The sequence below is a fragment of the Lissotriton vulgaris genome, chromosome 4_1, assembly GCF_964263255.1.
Source record: "Lissotriton vulgaris chromosome 4_1, aLisVul1.2, whole genome shotgun sequence".
Taxonomy (NCBI): Eukaryota; Metazoa; Chordata; class Amphibia; order Caudata; family Salamandridae; genus Lissotriton; species Lissotriton vulgaris.
The window spans coordinates 602,073,204-602,092,839 of NC_141691.1; the positions used below are offsets into that span (position 1 = coordinate 602,073,204).

General features: G+C 47.1%; 1 protein-coding gene across 1 annotated transcript in view; it reads right to left on the reverse strand.

The window, feature by feature from the left end:
- The window catches only part of MATCAP2 (microtubule associated tyrosine carboxypeptidase 2), a 358,052-nt gene that overhangs the window by 111,522 nt on the left and 226,894 nt on the right, over window positions 1-19,636 (reverse strand). The window contains exon 4 of the mRNA XM_086964828.1: window positions 16,976-17,108. Within this exon, the coding sequence (XP_086820954.1) occupies window positions 16,976-17,108 (133 nt within the window). The remainder of the gene's footprint in view (window positions 1-16,975; window positions 17,109-19,636) is intronic.

Genomic DNA, 19,636 nt, shown 5'->3' on the forward strand with positions numbered 1-19,636 from the left:
TACAATATGCCAAAATATTGTGCATGACCCGCGAGGTCTGGGTTGGTTTCCCGGCAGAACCAGAGGAGTCGCAGACATTACAGCTAATACTAGATCTGGGATCCACCAGAGGGATAATCTCCTGCATATGCAAAGCCCTGAGGCTGACCGTAGGGTGGAAGTGACCGTGATTTGTGAAAGGTGGTCAGCCGACCTGCCGATAGCACTCACGGACGGTGAATGATAGCCAGCATTCCTGCAGGTCAGCAAGGTTGCCAGCAATGCCTGCTTCAAGCTCACACAGTTCCACTACTTGCACCATACCTACCTGACATCTCAGCGACTACATAGGTTTAATACACCCCGATTTCCTGCCTGCCGTTGCTGTGGAGTGGAGCAAGCAATGTTCCTTAACATGACTTTGGAATGCGCTACACTGCGACCTTATTGGGACAGGATAATGCAAGAGCTGTGGGAGGTCACATGGGTCGAGATCGAGTCCTCGGCCAAGCACTGCCTGCTGGGTGTGCTGCTGACCCCAAAAAAGGGAACGCGGATGAAACCTAGGTTTGCCCTGTTGAGACTGGTGCTGGCCAAGTGTTGCATCATGATTCACTGGACTTGTTCCGCCCCCAACTCCCCACCACGCTAGAAAAATGGAGGGCGGACTTGCACAAATGGGGTGTGGTAGAGAAGTGGCGGCTCCAGTTGGTCCGCACCAATGAAAAAGTAAAAAGGGATCTGGAGCTATGGGGTGCCATGTTGAAACTGGTCCCCACCTACGAAAATGTGGAGATGGATCTGGAGCTATGGGGGGCCATGTTGAAAGGCCTGGTGGCCGAAGACTCACAGCTAACCACTACCTCTTGCTGCTCACCGGTCGTGGGCTCGGCTTTATCCCCGAAGACCATGCAAGCTGTTTCCACGGACACCTAAGAAAATCAGTTACTTACCTGTAACTACGGTTCTCCAGTATTGGTATGTTTCACAGATTCACATGCTTGAATCATCCCCTTTGTATTGGAAGTCCCACGGTATACTTATAAAAGCAGTAGCAAATACTACCATAGGCTACAATGCAATGAACAGTCAATTCAATAGCTGATCCATTTTCTTTAGAAAATAGAACCAAACTTAAGTAGCAGCCAATTAGGCGACAGCACCCCTCCAGAGCACTCCCAAGAGAGGCTAGGTTCTTCAGATTTTCGAGCGCAAGTGTGAAACTATATACCTTTCGGAAATAAGGGAAGCCTCTCACGGGAGTCGCATGTGAATCTATGAAAAATACCAAAACCGGAGAACCGTAGTTACAGGTAAGTAACTCATTTTCTTCTCCAGTATTGGATCTTTCATGAATTCACATGTTTGAATCAGCATTTGCATAGACAAACGTGAATAGAAAACAATCCAATATATACATATCTACCCTTAGAGGATGGTGGATAACAATATACATGCATATACTGAAACATATATAAGATATAATGTAATTATTTACTATTACTATATAAACCAAGTAACATAAGAAAACAAAATTGCATAACATCATTATAAGCTGGTAAAGACACATAATGCCGAAGGAAAAAACACCTATAAGAACAAAGGTTTTCCTTATTGAAACAGATGATGTAGAACCACCTTTCCTACCGCTGCTTCAATGTAAGTTGCCATATCCAGACAATAATGCCACGTGCAAGTATGTGCACTCTTCCATGTAGTGGCACAGCAAATCTTGTGCAACGGTACTCCAGCAAAAAGAGCATCAGAGGAGGAAACTGCTCTTGTAGAATGTGCCTTGGCCTTGATTATAAGCGGTGTACCCTACTTAGTATGACATAGCTGAATTGTGGCAGCAATCCATTGTGCAATAATTCTCTTTTTGACAGCCAAACCCAGTCTTTAGAGGCCCATAAGACACCTGCAGCTGATTTGTTTTGGTAGCCACTTAGTTCTTTGCACATAGAATTTAATGCACCTTTTAACACCCAAGAAGTGGAGAGATTTCTCCGCTGGGAAGAAGGATTTGGGGAAAAGTGCACAGGACAACAGGTTCATTAAGGTGAAACTGAGATGGAACCTTCGGGGTGAATTTAGGATTTGTTCTTAGTAAAACATAATGTTTTGTAAATTGTAAAAATGGTGTTTATTTGTTTATATGTTTATGTTTGTTTTGTTCTGTCTCACGATGCCTCCCTACTACAGTGGAGAAATTTTCACAGCCACTGAGTGTAAGCTACGATGGTTCATTTTTCATGTACGGAGTGATCACTGTTCGACAGTTTTTATAAGAACCTGCACAATAGGGTGTTTCATCTTTGTAGTCAGTGGCATCATTTAGGTTTGTCTGCCGTTGTTTTTAATTTTTCACCTTTTTTTCGTTTCAAATACGGAATGGCACTAAAGTTACCGTATGTATAATAGGGGTATACGCATGGCATGCTATCCATTGTGTCCTTATTAGAGGATTCTGAGGAGTGGTACCATTGGGATTAGATTCCCTATAGATCTTGAAGAAGAGCCATTAACCCCTTCGCTGCGGCGGGAATTCCGCTGCAGCGCTAAGGGGGCGGGGGGCCGAGCGGCGCTCGCATGAGCCGCGGTTGAGCTGTGCTCATGACGGAGCGGTTCCTTCATGGCCCCGCCCGCTCAATGGAACGTCCAGCGCAGGCGCGAAATTCGCGCCGCGCAGGCGTGCCGAGCGGGCCATGACGGAACCGCTCCGTCATGAGCACAGCTCAACTGAGGCTCATGACGGAGCGGCTCCGTCATGAGCATAGAAGGGGTTAAGGGGACAGCGGGAAACATGTTGACCACTCATTTCTGAAGAGAACGGACTCATCACAGTCCACGTCTTCAGTCACAATCCCTAATTTTAACCTTATCGGCTACGGGCAGGAATAAACCAATTGTCCTACTAGTAGGTACTTTTAAACTTACTGGCACTTATTTTCCACTCATCTCCACCTCACGGTCTTTATCATAGACTACATCTTTAAGTGCTCTCCCATAACCGTTGGGTCATAGCATGCCTCAATCCGTAGAGGATTGGGATGAACCCTAATGATGAAGCATGCCACCATGGGTAACCCTGGTGGGTGCGGGGTCTCTAGGAAAATCTTTTTTTTCCTACTGAACGATCTCAGTGGAGATTCACTGTATCTCACGCACCATCCCGTGAGCAGTTGTTTTCGAATCTTTAGATTTTTTTGATAAACATATTTTTTATAATATCTTGGACATATCTGTCTGTGGTAATTTTCTGCCATTGACTGAGATAATGAGAAATATGAGTTATTTTGATTGAGACAATGGCAGGAAGAGCGGCAGGCGGCGATACTGGGCCACTGTTTTCTGACATTATCCCTGGACTGACCTTGTTGTTTCCACCTGGGCTGTCTGGAATAAGCAGCCTGTGGTGGAGCACAATATGCTTGCTGATGCTAGTAGGAAGGGCGAAAGGAGGTGTAAGCCTGTGGTTGATATTTCTGGTATGTCCCGCGAAATGAATAAGCTTCTCTACCATGTGTTCCACGAAAGGGGTCTTCCTATACTGGAGAATGCCCAGAGATTTAGCTGTCTTGGTGTCGGCCTTAATGGCCTGTAAGGGGTCATCAATATGTTTGCCAAAAAGCGCATCACCATCAAAAGGTATATCCAGTATTTTACGCTGCACTTCAGGGTGAAATGTTGTTGACTTCAGCCAGCTCTGACGCCTAAGAACAGCAGCTCCAGAAAGCTGACGAAAGGCTAAAGAAGCCATATCCATAGAAGCATCTATTATCTCAGATGCAGATCTCTCTCCTTCAAGAAGACTCTTTCTTGCCTCCAGTCTGTTTTCCTCCGGGAGGAGGTCCATGTACGGAGCAATATGGTACCACATTTGGCAGTCGTATATTCCCAATATCGCTAGTGCGTTAACCGCGTGTATAGTCGTGCCTGAGGTGGTGGTAAACCTTTTACCAATATTATCAAGGCACCTTCCTTCTTTGTCAAGTGGTACAGTGATAGGCACTGAAGGATTTTTTGATCTTCGCTGGGCAGCCTGTGAGATAACACAATCCGGTTTCGGATGCCCTACAAGACAAGCTGGCGCATCATCAAGAGCTTTATGTTTCTTGTCTATCCTGGGCAAGACTGGAATAACTGTGGCAGGTGTCTTCATGACCTTTCCACCTCCTAAATATGATCTATAATTGGTATCGCTCTCACAGTCTTTCTAGATAAGTCCTTGAAATCATAAAGAAAACAATCTGACTAGTTAACTGTCATAGACAATTGAAAGCGAGAAGCTGCCCTTTCCATTTGTGTGTGGAAGCTGTAATGTCCTCCGGAATGAAACATCACTTATGACTGAGAGCTACTGAACGCACCCGGAGATGATGCCAAGAAGTCAGAAGGAGGGGCCACACCATCGGTGATCCGCTGTGATCCTGCTTTCTAATACAGAGCCTGGCCCGCAACAGCACCGTACCCTGCACCCCACAACCCAAAACGCCTGAGCCTCAACTCGCCTGGAACCATCCGCTGTTTGCCGTTCATCTTTTCTGCCATACTCCAGCGACTGGGAGGGGCAGCCTCCTGCAGAGAGAGATTGGCAAGTCCAAACAATGGCTCCTGACCTGGGGAGTGGTCGGGCCCCTTTCCAGGGCTCAGGACTTAGGTAACGCTGTATGAGCCTTCTCTTGGGCTGAGGGTCAACGGTGGAGGAGGCAAAGAGAAGAAAAGCATCAAACTCACTGCACATGGAGAGTGAGCTAGGTGGCTGCACTTAGCTGCTGTAAGTGTGAGCCTGGGACCCTGCGGAGGCGGCCCAGCTAGCACTGGCTGCAGTCTGTGGGAGTTCCTGATGAGCTTCCGCTCAACACCTAATCTCCGCAGCCTCACTTATCCCTATCCAGCTACCCAACCATTTCCTGTGATTGGACTAGAAAACGAAGACTGCCCAGGCGCACTGCCAGCATTGCCAGCAGTGCTGCAGGCATCCTGTTCCGCTCCAATCAGCCCTAATTTCCCCCTCACACACCTTGGACAGCAGTGGAGCCCAAGGAGGAGACAGAAAATAGGTAAGGGTAGGGGAGGCGAGAGAGGTGAGCGATCTTGCCGTGTCAGGCCGCATCATTGAGCGGCACTGAGGAGAAGCAGTGGAAATCGACACCTTCCAAACCTAGGGGCCAGTTAGGATGGTAGACGGAAAGCGTCCACACCACCAGTCTCGCGGGAAATGACCGTCCGACCGCACCGTGGGGAAACCGGCGGTGCTATTAGGATACCCCTCCAGCAAAACCCGACCGCGGCGGACGGATGTTTCCAGAGACCGCTGACCATAGAACGGACGGAACAATAGAAAAACCGACTGTCACGGACGGAGTGGCCGTGGTAACAGGCCCAACCGCCAACAGTGCAGCAGAGTCCGTCCGTGGGCTGGCTGTGGTGTTGCTTGGGCGGCGTGTGCCTGATGCGGGGGGTGATTGTGCTGAGGTGGGACTGGTGTGGGTGCACTTGTGTGTGTTCCTGTCCCCTCCAGGGTGTCTGGTGTCGACAGGTACCAGTGTACATGCATGCTGTGGCGTGGTATGTGTGTATTGCATGCTTGCGTACCTGCGGCGGCGTCCACGACGGTGCATGACTTGCTGGTAGTGAAGTAGGAACAGGGCCGGGAAGGCGTGTAGGTCTGGGTCCATGGCACTCAGGTCCGTGCGGTGGGTCTCGTGGCAATGCTTTCCCTCTCCGTTGTGGTGCTTCCGCCGTCTATGAGATGGAGGTGTTTCCGCCGCGGTGTTCTGGTTTGTTTGCGACATCGTAATATTGCGGATGGTCGGGACGTCATTCCGCATGGCGGTGAGCCTGGATTGGCTCCATCCGCCGTGGTGTCTGGTATGTTCCCGCGGCGGTTCACGTTTTTACGCGGCGGACGGTAAATGTGCCCAGTTCCCCTTCCTAATATGGCGGATGGAAGGCCCGCTGCTGGAGGACGATGAGGTGCATTTTCCGCCACCTTCAGCCCAGCGGTCATGCATCCGTTCGCCATCCTAATCAGCCCCTTAGTCTGTATTTAGTCCCATAGTTGAATAGCCACCTTTAGAGCCTTCTTGAAACAAGCAGATCCATATAAGCCAAAAGAACATAAGAGATAATGCCCAGAAGGAAAATGTAGTCTTGCAAAAAGATCAGGCAGATGTACCCCCCTTCTTGCCCTCTTTGTCACCGCCCCAGCCTCCTCTACATCTGCCATTTCAGAGGCTGACGACCTGGGGTTGTAAATGAGGTGCATAAGCAGAATACCTATAGCCAAAACACCTGCCCTTAAAGGATTAATAAGGCAGTTCCTTCACATAATTACTGATCATGTATCACCGTGGTCAATTGTTACTGCCACATTGTCCTGAGCCAGCCTAAACACGAGTTCTCAAACTGCCAGCCAAGACACCCCATTTTCCATGGGACAAAAAGCCCACAAGTCGAAAGCATAATGGACCAAGAACTGGGCAAACTCTTGGACCATTTTCTCTCTACAGTTGAGGCCCAACTTGAAGAGACTTTTGCCCAATTCCCCATATTTGCTAGAGGACCAACGGGCGTGGGTACTGGTCCAGCCCAGGTCTTTCTGTCCTCTGTCACGAGTCCCACACTGGTTTGCATCAGTGCCTCGCTGGACACATTTGCCAGAGCGCTTCTCTGACAATCAAAGAAGATGGAGCTGCAAATTGACCTAATACTATCATTGGCAACCCACCTGGCCGACCTTGGGTCAAAAATAAGTTCTACGGAGGGGCAACAAAGGGATTTTAGGGAGAATAAATCATGAGTCTGCTCCCCATATTAGACAAACTAAGCTCTCTGCCATAGACATCAAGCACCTTAGTAGAAAGTGCAAAGATTAATGCAGTACAAACAACCAGGAAGCAATTTTAACCATGAATGGACCAGTCATCTCATCAAATTGCCTAACAGCACCAGCAAATGCCACAGCAGTATCCCCTAGTCTTGTGAGGGATTTTGTCCCCCACAAAACATGCTCAATTTTTATCAGCCCCCCAGGGAAATGGTACAACTGAGAATAGCTTGGCTGTAACGAGTAAGAATGCAGAGACTGTGAGGTCAGAGTTCCATCAAACAGCAATCAGCCTGAACATGCAGACAGGGGACCACAGCCAAATCTGGGGCACTTGTAGTAAGCTCTTCCTCTGTACTAGCGAAATGAACAGCAGACACACCAAAACAGCCAGACTGTCCGTATTTTGACTCAATAAGTAAGCCCCAACATGACAAAGAGAATAGGGGGCCGCCATGGCACCCAACTACGGCAGTGACCCTATCTTAGAGCCGAAAACACCAAAACTAACAAATGATCAACGGTCCGCCACAGAATTTAGCCTCTGCAGAGTCATCCATTGATAACAAAAGACACGCTCCAGCCGACCTCAGGCCCTCAGAGCTTCTAAACCAAAGAGACCCTGAGTTCTCAACGCCTACTCCGAACAGGGCCAATAATGAGTGATCCCAAGAGGACTTTGATCAGGCTTTCATACCTCACTACCGCCCCAAGAGCCTCACGACAGACTCAATACAGGAAATCTCTTACAGCTACTCCACCATATCCCTCACTGAACGACCTCACCTTGGAGGATCTAGCATGGGTTTGATTGCTCTTCCACAAGTGGAAACACGGAAGCCACCTTAACAACTTGGAAGAGGGAGGAACATAGAGATGCAGTCCTGGCCAAAAATAAAGTAGTTGAGAATGTGGGAACTGAACACCTAAAGCTTTAGCCACTGAAATATCAATACATCCTATTACCACACGCGCCATCCCAAACAAATAAGAGTATATTGAGGGGCACGACAGACAGCAATGATGAAACTGTACCAAGAGTCTCCAAAAACACATCCACCCTAACAAAATTATGTTTGCAAAATTAGAGGAACGTGCGCTGCGAAAGAAAAAGCAAGGAGCAGAAAGACTGGGGGGTGGCTAGTACAATCTTGGGATCAAAGCGACATTCCTAGCAGCACAACAGTCCACCAACGGCAAATCTTGAAGATACACCTTGTGTCACAACTCACAAAAGCATCATGGAATGTGGCAGCCTCAACAGCATCAGGACAAGTAAGCAAGCAATAGCCTATTTGGATAAAAGCAACATTTTATGTCTTCGGGTGACCTGGGCCCTCTCACCATCAATGATGCCAGGATTCTATTCAATCTTTAAGCCAACCTCACGTCCCAGCCTTTTTAGCCACCCGAGGAGGCTTGTCCATTTTTATCAAACACACATGTAAGGTAGAGGCCACCCCTATCAAGCTCAGCTCTCAAGTCCTACAAGCAGCCGTAATCACAGGAATAGAAATCAAGCTCAAAACAATGCCTTTGCTGCTCTTAAACTGCCTTATCGTGACAAAAAAACCTGAAGGTGTCCATGGTACAAGAACTATGTGACAGTTTGAAAGATTGTTTCATGGATTTCCCAACTGTAGGAATCTGGGTTTCTGTTGCAGTAAACCCCCCCCACACACACACACACTTTTTGCCAGACTACTGATGCACTTTGACTGTACCTCTCTGGCCACATGTCCGTCCCTTGTAAAGGGTGCCAAGGGTATCAAGGGAACTTTGGCCAGTGAAGGCCTCTAAGCTGCAGCACTTATTGTGCCACCCTTAGAGGCCCTGTACCCTTACACACACACACACACACTGCCATTGTAGGCTGCATATTTTGGTGCAGAACAAAGTGAAGATTCGACATGGCACACATTGCTGTGTGCCATGCCTTCAACCCACGGCCCTGGCATTGGTCAGCCACCCCTCTTCCTGGGTGCACTATACCATGAGCCCTATACCCTTACAGTGGCTAGACCAATTCTTAGACATTGTAAGTACAGTAATGCCATTATTGAGTATATGGTGCTGGAAGTTTGTAATTGCGAACTCTGCAGCACCATAATGGCTTTACTGAAAACTGGGAAGTTTGGTATCAAGCTTCTCAGCACATTAAACCCACACTGATGCCAGTGTAGGATTTAATGAAAAATGCACTCAGAAGGCATCTTAGAGATGCCCCTGAAGGAAACCAGCCTCTGGTGGGTTCTCTGACTGGTACACATCAACTTGCCACCACAAGACATGTTTCTGGACCCCTGGGGTGGGAGCCTTCGCTCCCTGAGCCCTGAAACCAAGCCTTTCCTGGGCGTAGGTGGTCACACCTCCCCCAGGCCAGGAAGAGCCATCTGTGGCAGGGGAGCTTTAAAGGCCTTGTCGCCTGTGTAAGCGACCCCCAGCCTCTCCTGCTCTCAGGAGCCGGTCCCCTTCCTGGCTCCCCTCCTTTTCAGCAGGAAATCAGGCGGGAAACATTAGCCCAGCCCAGAAGCTTGTCCCACCTCTGCCAACCCCACCCCTTAGGTGAGGGAGGCGAGATGAAGTCCACTCTTCAGTGCCCGCCATCTTGCAGATGGCTGACACTCTCCGATCAGGATAAAGGATTGTGCCCACTCCCCCAAGTGGTGTTAGCACACCAAGAGTGTAGTCACCCTAAGGTCAGTAGCCCATTAGCTACTGACCTTGAGACCCCTAAAATGCCCCTAAATACAGTATTTAGGGGGCAGCCCTGAACCAAGAAGAGAGATTTATGCAACCTAAGAAGAAGAAGGACGAAAGAGGACGACCAGCAGAGGAAACTGCAGAGAAGAACTGACTTGGCCCCAGCCCTACCCGGCCCGTCTGCAGTTTCCAGAGGTCCTGCACCAAAAGTCACCTTGGCCTGCATCCAGCGACCTCCAGAACCCTGGGAGAACTCATTGACTTCAACAAAGACCGGATGTCCTGTGAAGCAGCTCTGTTCAAAAGAAGCTCCCAAGAAAGACTCTAAGCCTCCTGAGGACAAGGAATCACAATGCCTGGGACCACCACTGCACCCGGCGCCTACGGCTCGAATCCGGTTGGACCCACTGGTCCCAGCGAGGTCCCTCAGCGCTCCAGAGTCCGAGTCCACTGTGGGTTGACCTCTCCAGGACTTCCTGACATCGCCTGCAACATCTGCAAGGAGCCCCCCCCCAATTGCGAGCGGCCCGGTAAGGTGAAATCTGACCTTAAAAGACACCCCTGCATCCAGCCGACCTGCACCCTGGAGAAGAGAACCTGAGGTGCATCTACGTCCCCAAGCCCTCCAACATATCTGCACAGCTGTTGGTTCCTCCCGGAAGTCTTCCTGGACCAAGCCTGCAGCTAAAATCTAAAACTGACAAAACCCATTGAAAACAACAAGGCACCTAAGCCAAAACAGAACACTGCACCCAGTCGACCCTGCACCGCTGCAGCTGCACCTTTTGTGCTAGCTCTGATCCCCCTTTGCCCTGAGCCTAACACCAGCAGCTTTGCTCCCACAACCTTGTGGCCTGCTTGTGAGCAGCCACCAACCGGAGGCCCCCTATCCCCCTTTGGATAACATTGGTCCTCATCACTCTGCACCCGGCCACCCCAGTGCCGCTGAGGGTGTTCTGAGAGTGCATCCTCGACCCTGGGGGAACCCTGGTTCTAACCTCAGAATACCAGCTACCAAAAATAAATACTTACCTGCAAACCGTTAACTTTATTTCCTTCTATAGGCTTGCATTGACTGCTTTTCCTTGAAAATTCGTGTGTGGAGTTGGTTTGCATGAAACATTGAAAAACTGCAAATGTACTAAAAGTGAATTACTTATCTTTTGTCTGCGAAATGTCTCAGTGTGATATCTATAAAATTCTTCATTGCAGGATTGATTTCGCATATGGAATAAGAATTGAGAAAGTTTCTTTGAAATAATATCAAACATTGTGTGTGGAAGTTCATGTCTAGGACCACCATATCTGTAACACTCAGTGTGATATCTAGGCATATCACACTGATTAGCGAAAGTAACTCAAAAAGTAGTCTAAAAAGTAATGTGCACAGTAATCTGTAAAGTAACTGAAAAGTAATTTCGAACTGTTGATTTACCTGTAATTCAACCAACTGCATTTGAACCTGCTTTCAACTGTAAATCACTGCACAAGATTTTGCAAAGTATTATTTTACTGACCTGCACCAGGCCTGGCTTGGTTCTAGAAATAAAATAACTAAATAATATTTTTGATACAAACAAATTGGTCTGAGTTCAGTCTTTGTGTTTGTGACATCATTTCTTGCCTGAGTGTGTACAACAAATGCTTAACACTACCCTCTGATAAAGCCTTACTGCTCGTCCACAATACCAAAAATAGAGAGTAAGGTGCTACCTACTTTTACCTCTGCCTACCTTTGGGGTTTCACTGGACTCTATGCACACTATACCTCATTTTGGCATAGTATATACAGAGCCAGCTTCCTACACCAACCCATTAATTCCTGCTGGCAAGCGACCTCAACATCCGCGGGCTGGGGAATACAAGTAAACCTTTTGCACACTCTAAAGAGAAGAAAGAATAAAAGACTTTCTGACAACCCACAAACTTACTCTGGTAAACCAGTGAGCGTTTTCTCCTACCTGCAAAGGAATCTCTACAATCAACTACGTTTTCATGTCAGAGTGTCTAGTGAGGCTGCTTGTCAGCTTCGAGATTGATACCAGACCAGAGAATGATTACAATCCGCTGAGTTGAGTCTCACCTTGGAGCTAACAACATCTAAAGCAGACGGAAGCAACAACATGGACTCTTCAACAGGGGTGGAATCAGTGAAACTCGTAAAGAGAATCAAGTGGAGTCCTGAACACAACTCAAAGATTACCACCTGGTTAGGGAAGCAGGACGTTGAGAATATATTTAACTCCCTGTTGAGCACCCTCCGGACATGGGCCCCTCACTGAAGACCTGAGAGCCTTTCTGCTGAACCACAACACGTTGGTCGGTCCAAGGAACAACCGGCATGGGAGACCTCAATATAAGTAAAATAAAACTATTATCTCCACATTAAGGTTTTTATTGAAGGCTCTGCGGGCTCACAGACAAAAACCTTCAGCAAAGGTAGCCACAGCAGTTAGAAATTCATGTAAGATGCATAAAAAAGTAATATGGAAGCAAAACAGCACCTTCGACGAAAATGAATGGGTAAAGATCTTCCAAATTTTAAAAGAAAAAATCACTTCTGGGAATACATTAACAAACTAAAAAATATCAAGTGCTCAAGGAAAAATGGAGTCTTGAAGGGAGACTGGATAATATATGTTGAGGAGCTATACACAGACCAGTCTTGGACTCGCAGCTGCACAGCACCATTGGGGCAGCAGAATCAAACCAAGGCCCAACCCTCAAATTAACTTAAATTGACTCGGTCAGGAAAATGATCAGGCTAATCAACAGTGCTCTCGGCCCAAATGTCCACGCATAATTAAATGTGCCCCGGAAGCATGGTTAAGGCTGCTAACCTGTCTCTTCAATAATGCCCCATATTCAAGTAAGGGCACCAGACTAAAGCCTCGAGTTATCGCCTAATTGTGCTCCTGGACCTGGGAAGTCGAACATGAAGTCCTGCCTTTGATCCAGACAGGCTTCCGGGCGGCTACGTCTACAGTCGAAAACATCACAGCACTATCATAGTTGAGCCATCGAGTGGCACTGAGAAACCAGTTACCATTCTGCTGCTGCTTCATACACTACAGGGCAACATCTGACAGGGTAGACCGGGCTACCCTATGGGTAAAACTTATAGCATGGGGCTTTCCTTTAAACTTTTTAAGGGCAATAATCTCACTGTATTCAGGGACTTTGTTCCTTGTGAAGACAGGAGCCTGCATGTCACACACAAAATTAGCACCTACTGTTGCACAAACCAGGGATCCGTCCTCACACCTCTCCTAGTTAACCTATACACAACTGACCTAGGGAAAGCCATGGAGCGTGGCTGTTAATTTCCCCCCAAACTCAGCTCAACCAAACTCAAAATCATCCAATACACAAAGGATATTGCGATAATGGATCACACTAAAGCAGGCATACAAAGGGCCTTGAATACTATTAACACCTACAACGTGTAAAACCATCCCAGGGTAAACCAGGATAAGACAAAGGTTCTCATCTTTGGAAGATATAGAAACAAGAAACATCTTACCCGACACTTAGGCAGTTTGGCAATTAACACTGCCAGGAAATTCAACTACATGGGAGTCTGCCTCGCAGAAAATTCCAACCATACCACACATTTTAAATCTCTGAAGAAAAAAGGCACAACATCAGCTATGGTATCATCCAATTGAACACGACAATCTGAAGTGCCACAGCTGCTCCCCTACTGAGGGTCAAGAACGTAACCCTCTTCCCAGCTTTGCAGTACGGGTGTCAAGCCTTTCCTGGAGCCTGTGCCTCAGCCTTGAAGCTTATCCACTGTATTGCCTATAGGAAAATATTTCAATAACACGCTTCAACGGGCAAGACTAAGACTGTAGCAACTGGAATTTGGCTTGGTGAAACAATCTTTAGATTGTAAAGCCACCACCTTGAAATATTATATGAGGATCCTAAATGCACCTGGTAACTCATTAAAGGGCTATCTGAAATACATTTTTAAGACTCAAGGCAATCCATGGCACCAGTATCTGCACAACACCATTGGGTCTCTTCAAACTGAAGAAATTTCTCTAAAGGGCGGGGTTGTATCCTACACAGTGTGGCAAAGGGCAATAAATAGACACCTGATGGAAACAAAAGGGACTAGGACTTTAGATCATTAAATAACTTGCCCATTTACTCCCCCTGCACAACTCCTATCTGGTGAGAAAGTCGCAACTATACCTTTCAGAAGCAATGAACAAACAGACTTGCGAGGAGATCCTGTATATGTATCTTTTAGGTTTCAACCCTGCTTGGGCAGGCCAAAGACCACAGTCTACTCCACCCACCTCCGAACACAAACCGCCCCCTAACATCCTTAACGCCTGGAACCCAATCACCACTGAAGACACCATCCGCCTAATGAACTCCATCCATTCAGGCTCGCCAACTGACCCCTGTCCCCACCACATCTTCAACAAAGCAGATTCCATCATCGCACCCCATCTCCGTGATGTCATCAACTGCTCCTTCAACTCCGCTACCTTCCCAGAAAGCTGGAAACACGCCGAACTCAGCGCCCTCTTGAAGAAACCCACAGCGGACCCCTCTGAACTCAAGAACTACCGCCCCATCTCCCTCCTCCCATTCCCTGCCAAAGTCATCGAGAAAGCCGTCAATAGACAGCTCGCCGCCTTCCTTGAATCCAACAACTCCCTCGACTCCTCACAGTCCGGCTTTCGAGCCAAACACAGCACCGAAACCGCCCTTATTGCAGCGACAGACGACATCCGAACACTACTGGACAACGGAGAAACAGTTGCCCTCATCCTACTTGACCTCTCTGCCGCCTTCGACACGGTCTGTCATAGCACCCTCATACAACGCCTCAGCAACATCGGCATACAAGGAAAAGCCTTAGATTGGATCATCTCGTTCCTCGCCGGGAGAACCCAGAGAGTCCGACTCCCCCCATTCAAATCAGAGGCCACCGAAGTCATCTGCGGAGTACCACAAGGATCATCACTCAGTCCCACCCTCTTCAACGTTTACATGAGTCCCCTCGCATCCATCGCGCGACAACACAACCTCAACATCATCTCCTACGCTGACGACACCCAACTGATCCTTTCCCTTACCAAAGACCCCAACACCGCCAAAACCAATCTTCATGAAGGCATGAAAGAAGTAGCAGAATGGATGAAAAACAGCCGCCTAAAACTTAACTCAGACAAAACGGAAGTCCTCATCCTAGGATCATCTCCCTCTGCCTGGGACGACTCATGGTGGCCATCGGCCCTGGGCATGGCTCCGATACCCACAGACCACGCACGTAACCTGGGCTTCATCCTAGACTCCTCCCTCTCGATGACCAGACAAGTCAACACCGTCTCATCCTCTTGCTTTAACGTACTTCGTATGCTCAAAAAAATCTTTCGTTGGATCCCCACCGAAACAAGAAAGACTGTCACCCACGCTCTGGTCACTAGCCGACTGGACTATGGAAACACCCTCTACGCCGGAACCACTTCCAAATTACAGAAAAAACTCCAACGCATCCAAAACGCATCAGCCAGACTCATATTGGACATCCCGCGCCAAGCTCACATTACCGGTCACCTGAAAGACCTCCACTAGCTTCCCGTCAACAAGAGAATAACGTTCCGTCTCCTCACCCACGCACACAAGGCCCTCTACAAACTAGGACCCGAATGCCTCAACACACGACTGTCCTTCTACACACCGACCCGCCAACTAAGATCCTCCAATCAAGCCCTCACTGCAGTTCCACGCATCCAAAGATCCACCATGGGAGGAAGATCCTTCTCCTACTTGGCGGCCAAAACCTGGAATTCTCTCCCAACTCACCTCCGCCTTACCCAGAACCACATTTCCTTCAGGAAGGGACTCAAAACCTGGCTATTCGATAAATAATGCACCCCCTTCCCCCAAGCGCCTTGAGACCCTCTGGGTGAGTAGTGCGCTATACAAATTCCTGAACTTGAACTTGAAAGAAGAGGTGGGGATTGCAGGCGGTGTTGCTACAGACATGAATCATGGCTACATCTCTAGTGCTGCTGCCCCAAATTAGACACATCCAGGAGGAAACTGTTGAAGCTGATCTTTTTGGCCTAAGGAGCTCACCTTTGCCTGGAAGCATCCTTGCTCTGCTTCACACAATCTGCTCCATGTGTCCTATCGAGATGCGGGAAATTTGTAGACAAACTTAGGTCCCTTATACACATCGCAAGTCATCGACTTGCTCAATCCCAAGATAGTCCAAAAGCTAATAATGCACTACTTCATCTAAATTGGACTGATCTGTGTCAACAGGATGGTCATGTGGTCATGGTGTATCTAACTCGGTATGGCTGCGGTAGGGTAACAGCTTAAGATGGGACAACTATTACAACAAATCACCGTTGTGGCTGCCAGCGGGGGATTGATTAGTCAATATAACAGCACCGCTATCTCACCAGCTGATCTTGTTTCACGACTCCACTACTACAAGTACACACCGTAGCTACTGCACACACTTAATAACGCACTCTTCCAAGATATTAAACGTATTTCTCTTAGCAAAGAACTTAAATCACTAAATGGGTATTACAGGGACACTGGGTCACACTTGTACTACCTTTAGGAAGGGTTTTATAGCACCTCCCTGCATCTTAAAAATCATTTTGATAATGCACTTTATTTTGCTTTAACACTCTAACAACCATAGCATAGTTTCAAACAAAGATTGCACTGTAAAACAGCACTCTGACAATATGCGTAACGAGTCCCTTGCACAGAAAAAACTGAAGGGTAAAAGCAGTATGAATTTCACCAATGTACTTGAAAACACTTGCTATCAATGTCTTTTAGCAAATTAATTTAAATTGTTTTATCCTATTGTATGGTTATGCATATTGTTATGTTTTTTATTGACTAATCAATTTACTTACTTACTCAAGTGCTTGTCTACCACCTGTTAGAGTCTTCGTAACAGAAGACAGATCTTACTACTAAACTTTATTTTGTATAACTCATGTACCAAATCTGTCAATTTAATTGTTTGCAATATCAATTTTACAACACGTAGAAATGGGAAAAACTGCAGCCGCAATGAGCAGTAGAAATTAATATTCCTATGTTTGTCCACAAGACGAACGTGCACACACATGCTTACCATCTCCCAGACCAACACCATGAACCCCCCTGAAGCCACCCCATAGACAATCCCATCCACCATTTATCTCAGAAGTAAGGTAAAAGCAGAAGGTGTGGGTATGAAACCTCAGCTGAGGAAAACCATGATTTTGCCTCACTGATTACAAATAATCTCTTGGCACTCTATCATACAAAGCTAGCATCCCTTTTAATATAAACTAGTCACCGAAAGACAGACACCTGGTAGAAGAATGAGAGGAATACTCATGGATGACAGAATTAGTTTCACTTGTATCATTTTAATAACATATTCAGTAAAAGAAACTTGTGTTTTGAGGCACTTACCTATTTCATGCCTCAACATCCCTTCTAACCACTGCTCACGTGCAGTGGAAACATTAATTGTCAGTGTTGGACGACCATTGACCACTGTCATTGAAGCTCTAGAGAGAAGGTCCTCTGAGAGTTGAACCACAATCTGAAAGAAGAAAAAAAGTTCTCTCTTATCCTCATCTAGGGCAGGATCGTTTTTTTCATTAACCTAATGATATTCATAATAACTTTAGCACTTCATGGCAACGCATATACCTTGAGTTCCACTACCCTGTCTCCAACATCAGGAAGAAAACTAAGGGGATGGAGGATGCCACATGAGGTGTTATGTCAGGGAACACCTGGTCCTATCTCCAATTCCTCAGTGGTTTGTGACGGGTGGAAAGAAATGTGTTGAAAGTCAATAATTGCACACTGGTATGTGTATGAGAACAGCTGGGAGCAGTAATCACTACACTCAACTACAACCCTTACTATTTTTTTTTTTTTAAATATATTTTTATTGCAGGAATTAGCAAATTGTTACATATTTGACCAGCATTATAGATCAAACAAAATCAGTGAAATGCAACCCTCCGTCCCCCAGTAATATGTACCCTTACACAGCCACTCAGCCCACAACCCAATGGTCGGGCGGCGAAATCCAGTGGGGGCTCACCAGGAAGTCGAAGCTGGTCCGGATGATCCACTGTCCGTCATCTGCTTTTCTAAACAAGCCTACAAAACCAAAAGAAAACCCCTCCCTCAAAACACTATAAACCGAGTTAACCCCCGCCCCACCCCGCCATCAGTGCACGGTAACAACCGCAATAGGATCTGTGAGAGGACCCATGAGGAAAGTAACAGATCTGTAAAGTGTAATCGCCTATCGGGACTCGGGGCGAGCTGCTTCCTCACTTTCGGAGTCGCTGGGGGCGCAATAAACCCTTAGGGCCTGCACTAATGTCTCCCACTCTAGCGCTGCCTCCTGCGCCTTCTCGTTATGCTGTCTCCTAGCTAACTGGTACCGCAGCGTGCTTTCTCCCACTGCCCATTTCAAGAGTTCGCTGTGCCATCGGCCCCCCGTCGGACCAGCCCGTGCCTTCCAGTTCCTGGTCACCTCTCGTTTAGCAAGGAGAAGCCCCAAATCAATGAATTTACTAGTAATTCTGTTTTTGGGGGTATGTGGAAACCAGTGCAGGAGTCCCACTACCGCATCAACCGATAAGGACCTCCCTGTCACCTCCTCCAGGGTCTTCCCCACTTCCGTCCAGTAGGAGGACAATCCTGGGCAGGACCACAACATGTGGAGGAGGTCTGCCTCCGGCGCCCGGCACCTGGGGCAGTCCGCAGAGCCCGTAGCAAAATACTGTTGGATTTTCGCCGGGGTCAGATATGCCCCATGGAGCACGTAGTAGTGGACCAATTGAAAGCGGGCGTGGCGCGTGCCCTTCCAGGCTCGCCGCACGAGTTGGGACCAGGTCGTCTCCGGGAACTACAACCCTTACTATAAGCACCAATCCTTAATAGGGATAAAGAATTCACTTCTTGGTCCAGCCTAATATGCGCACAATTCCAGTACCAAAAATCAATTGTCCTTAAACAGCTGGACTAATGTAAGAACAGTTATCATTGCCATAGACAAATGGGCAATCCAATCTCAGCATCCTGTGACTTGCTCAAATGCAGCTGATATCATTGGTGAGATCAACTGCCTGAAGCAGGACCTAGGAGAGTATTCCTTTTCGCTAGAAAAAAATGGAGGAACCCCTTATGTCTTCCCTTACCCTCTTGACACAACTAAGCATGTTATCTGAAGGCTTGGATATAAGGTCAGGAACCTAAATGAATGGGAGCCATTCCCGACCATTGACTTCCTGTCCGGGCATTCCAGCCCTCATGTTTGTAATTCCGGTGGGACGAAATGGTGGAAAGTGGGGTAAGAAGGAAAGATGCAAGTGTAGGTGGGAGGGGTTGGAGGACTTCATCCACCTACACATTCACCTATTCATAAACCCGAGCAGTGACTGGTAACTGTATTTCATACTATATACGCAAGTTGAGCAGTGACTCAAATATAGGCACTTCATCGATGATGTGTGGGCCAAGATCAGATAAATGAACACATGCAGCACATGAGCACATGAGTAGGTAAACGTAAAGCAAAAAGGATGGAACCATAAGGTCAAGTACAGAGAGAGAGTGAGAAAGAGAGAGACAGAGAGAGAGAGAGAGAGAGAGATCTACTCACAGTCGCAATTCTCTATTGTTAATGTCTATTAAACCTTTAATTGTATCAAATCTGAATTCTAAAAGCTATATATGAATAATGTCAAATCAGAACCTCAATGAGAAATACAACAAAACAACTATCAGAACTCTATCAGAATTCTTTAGATTCATCTTTGATTGATATTAACCACAAAGTCACTCAAAAAGATAGTTGAGTCCTTCAGAATAGTGGTACATCAATCCCATACAACAAAAAAAAATTGAAAAAAGTAGTAGATTACACGAATAGTGTGATTCTTGTGATACATTAGTAAATCTCGTCTATTCATTGGCCTTCCACCACCACCAAGTATGTCAATATGTCAGAAGAGAGTGAGGTAAGCATCTCCTTAACTGCAGCACACATTTATAAAATTCATACGAGAAGAGACACCTTTACAATTCTGGCCACAAACCCTAAGG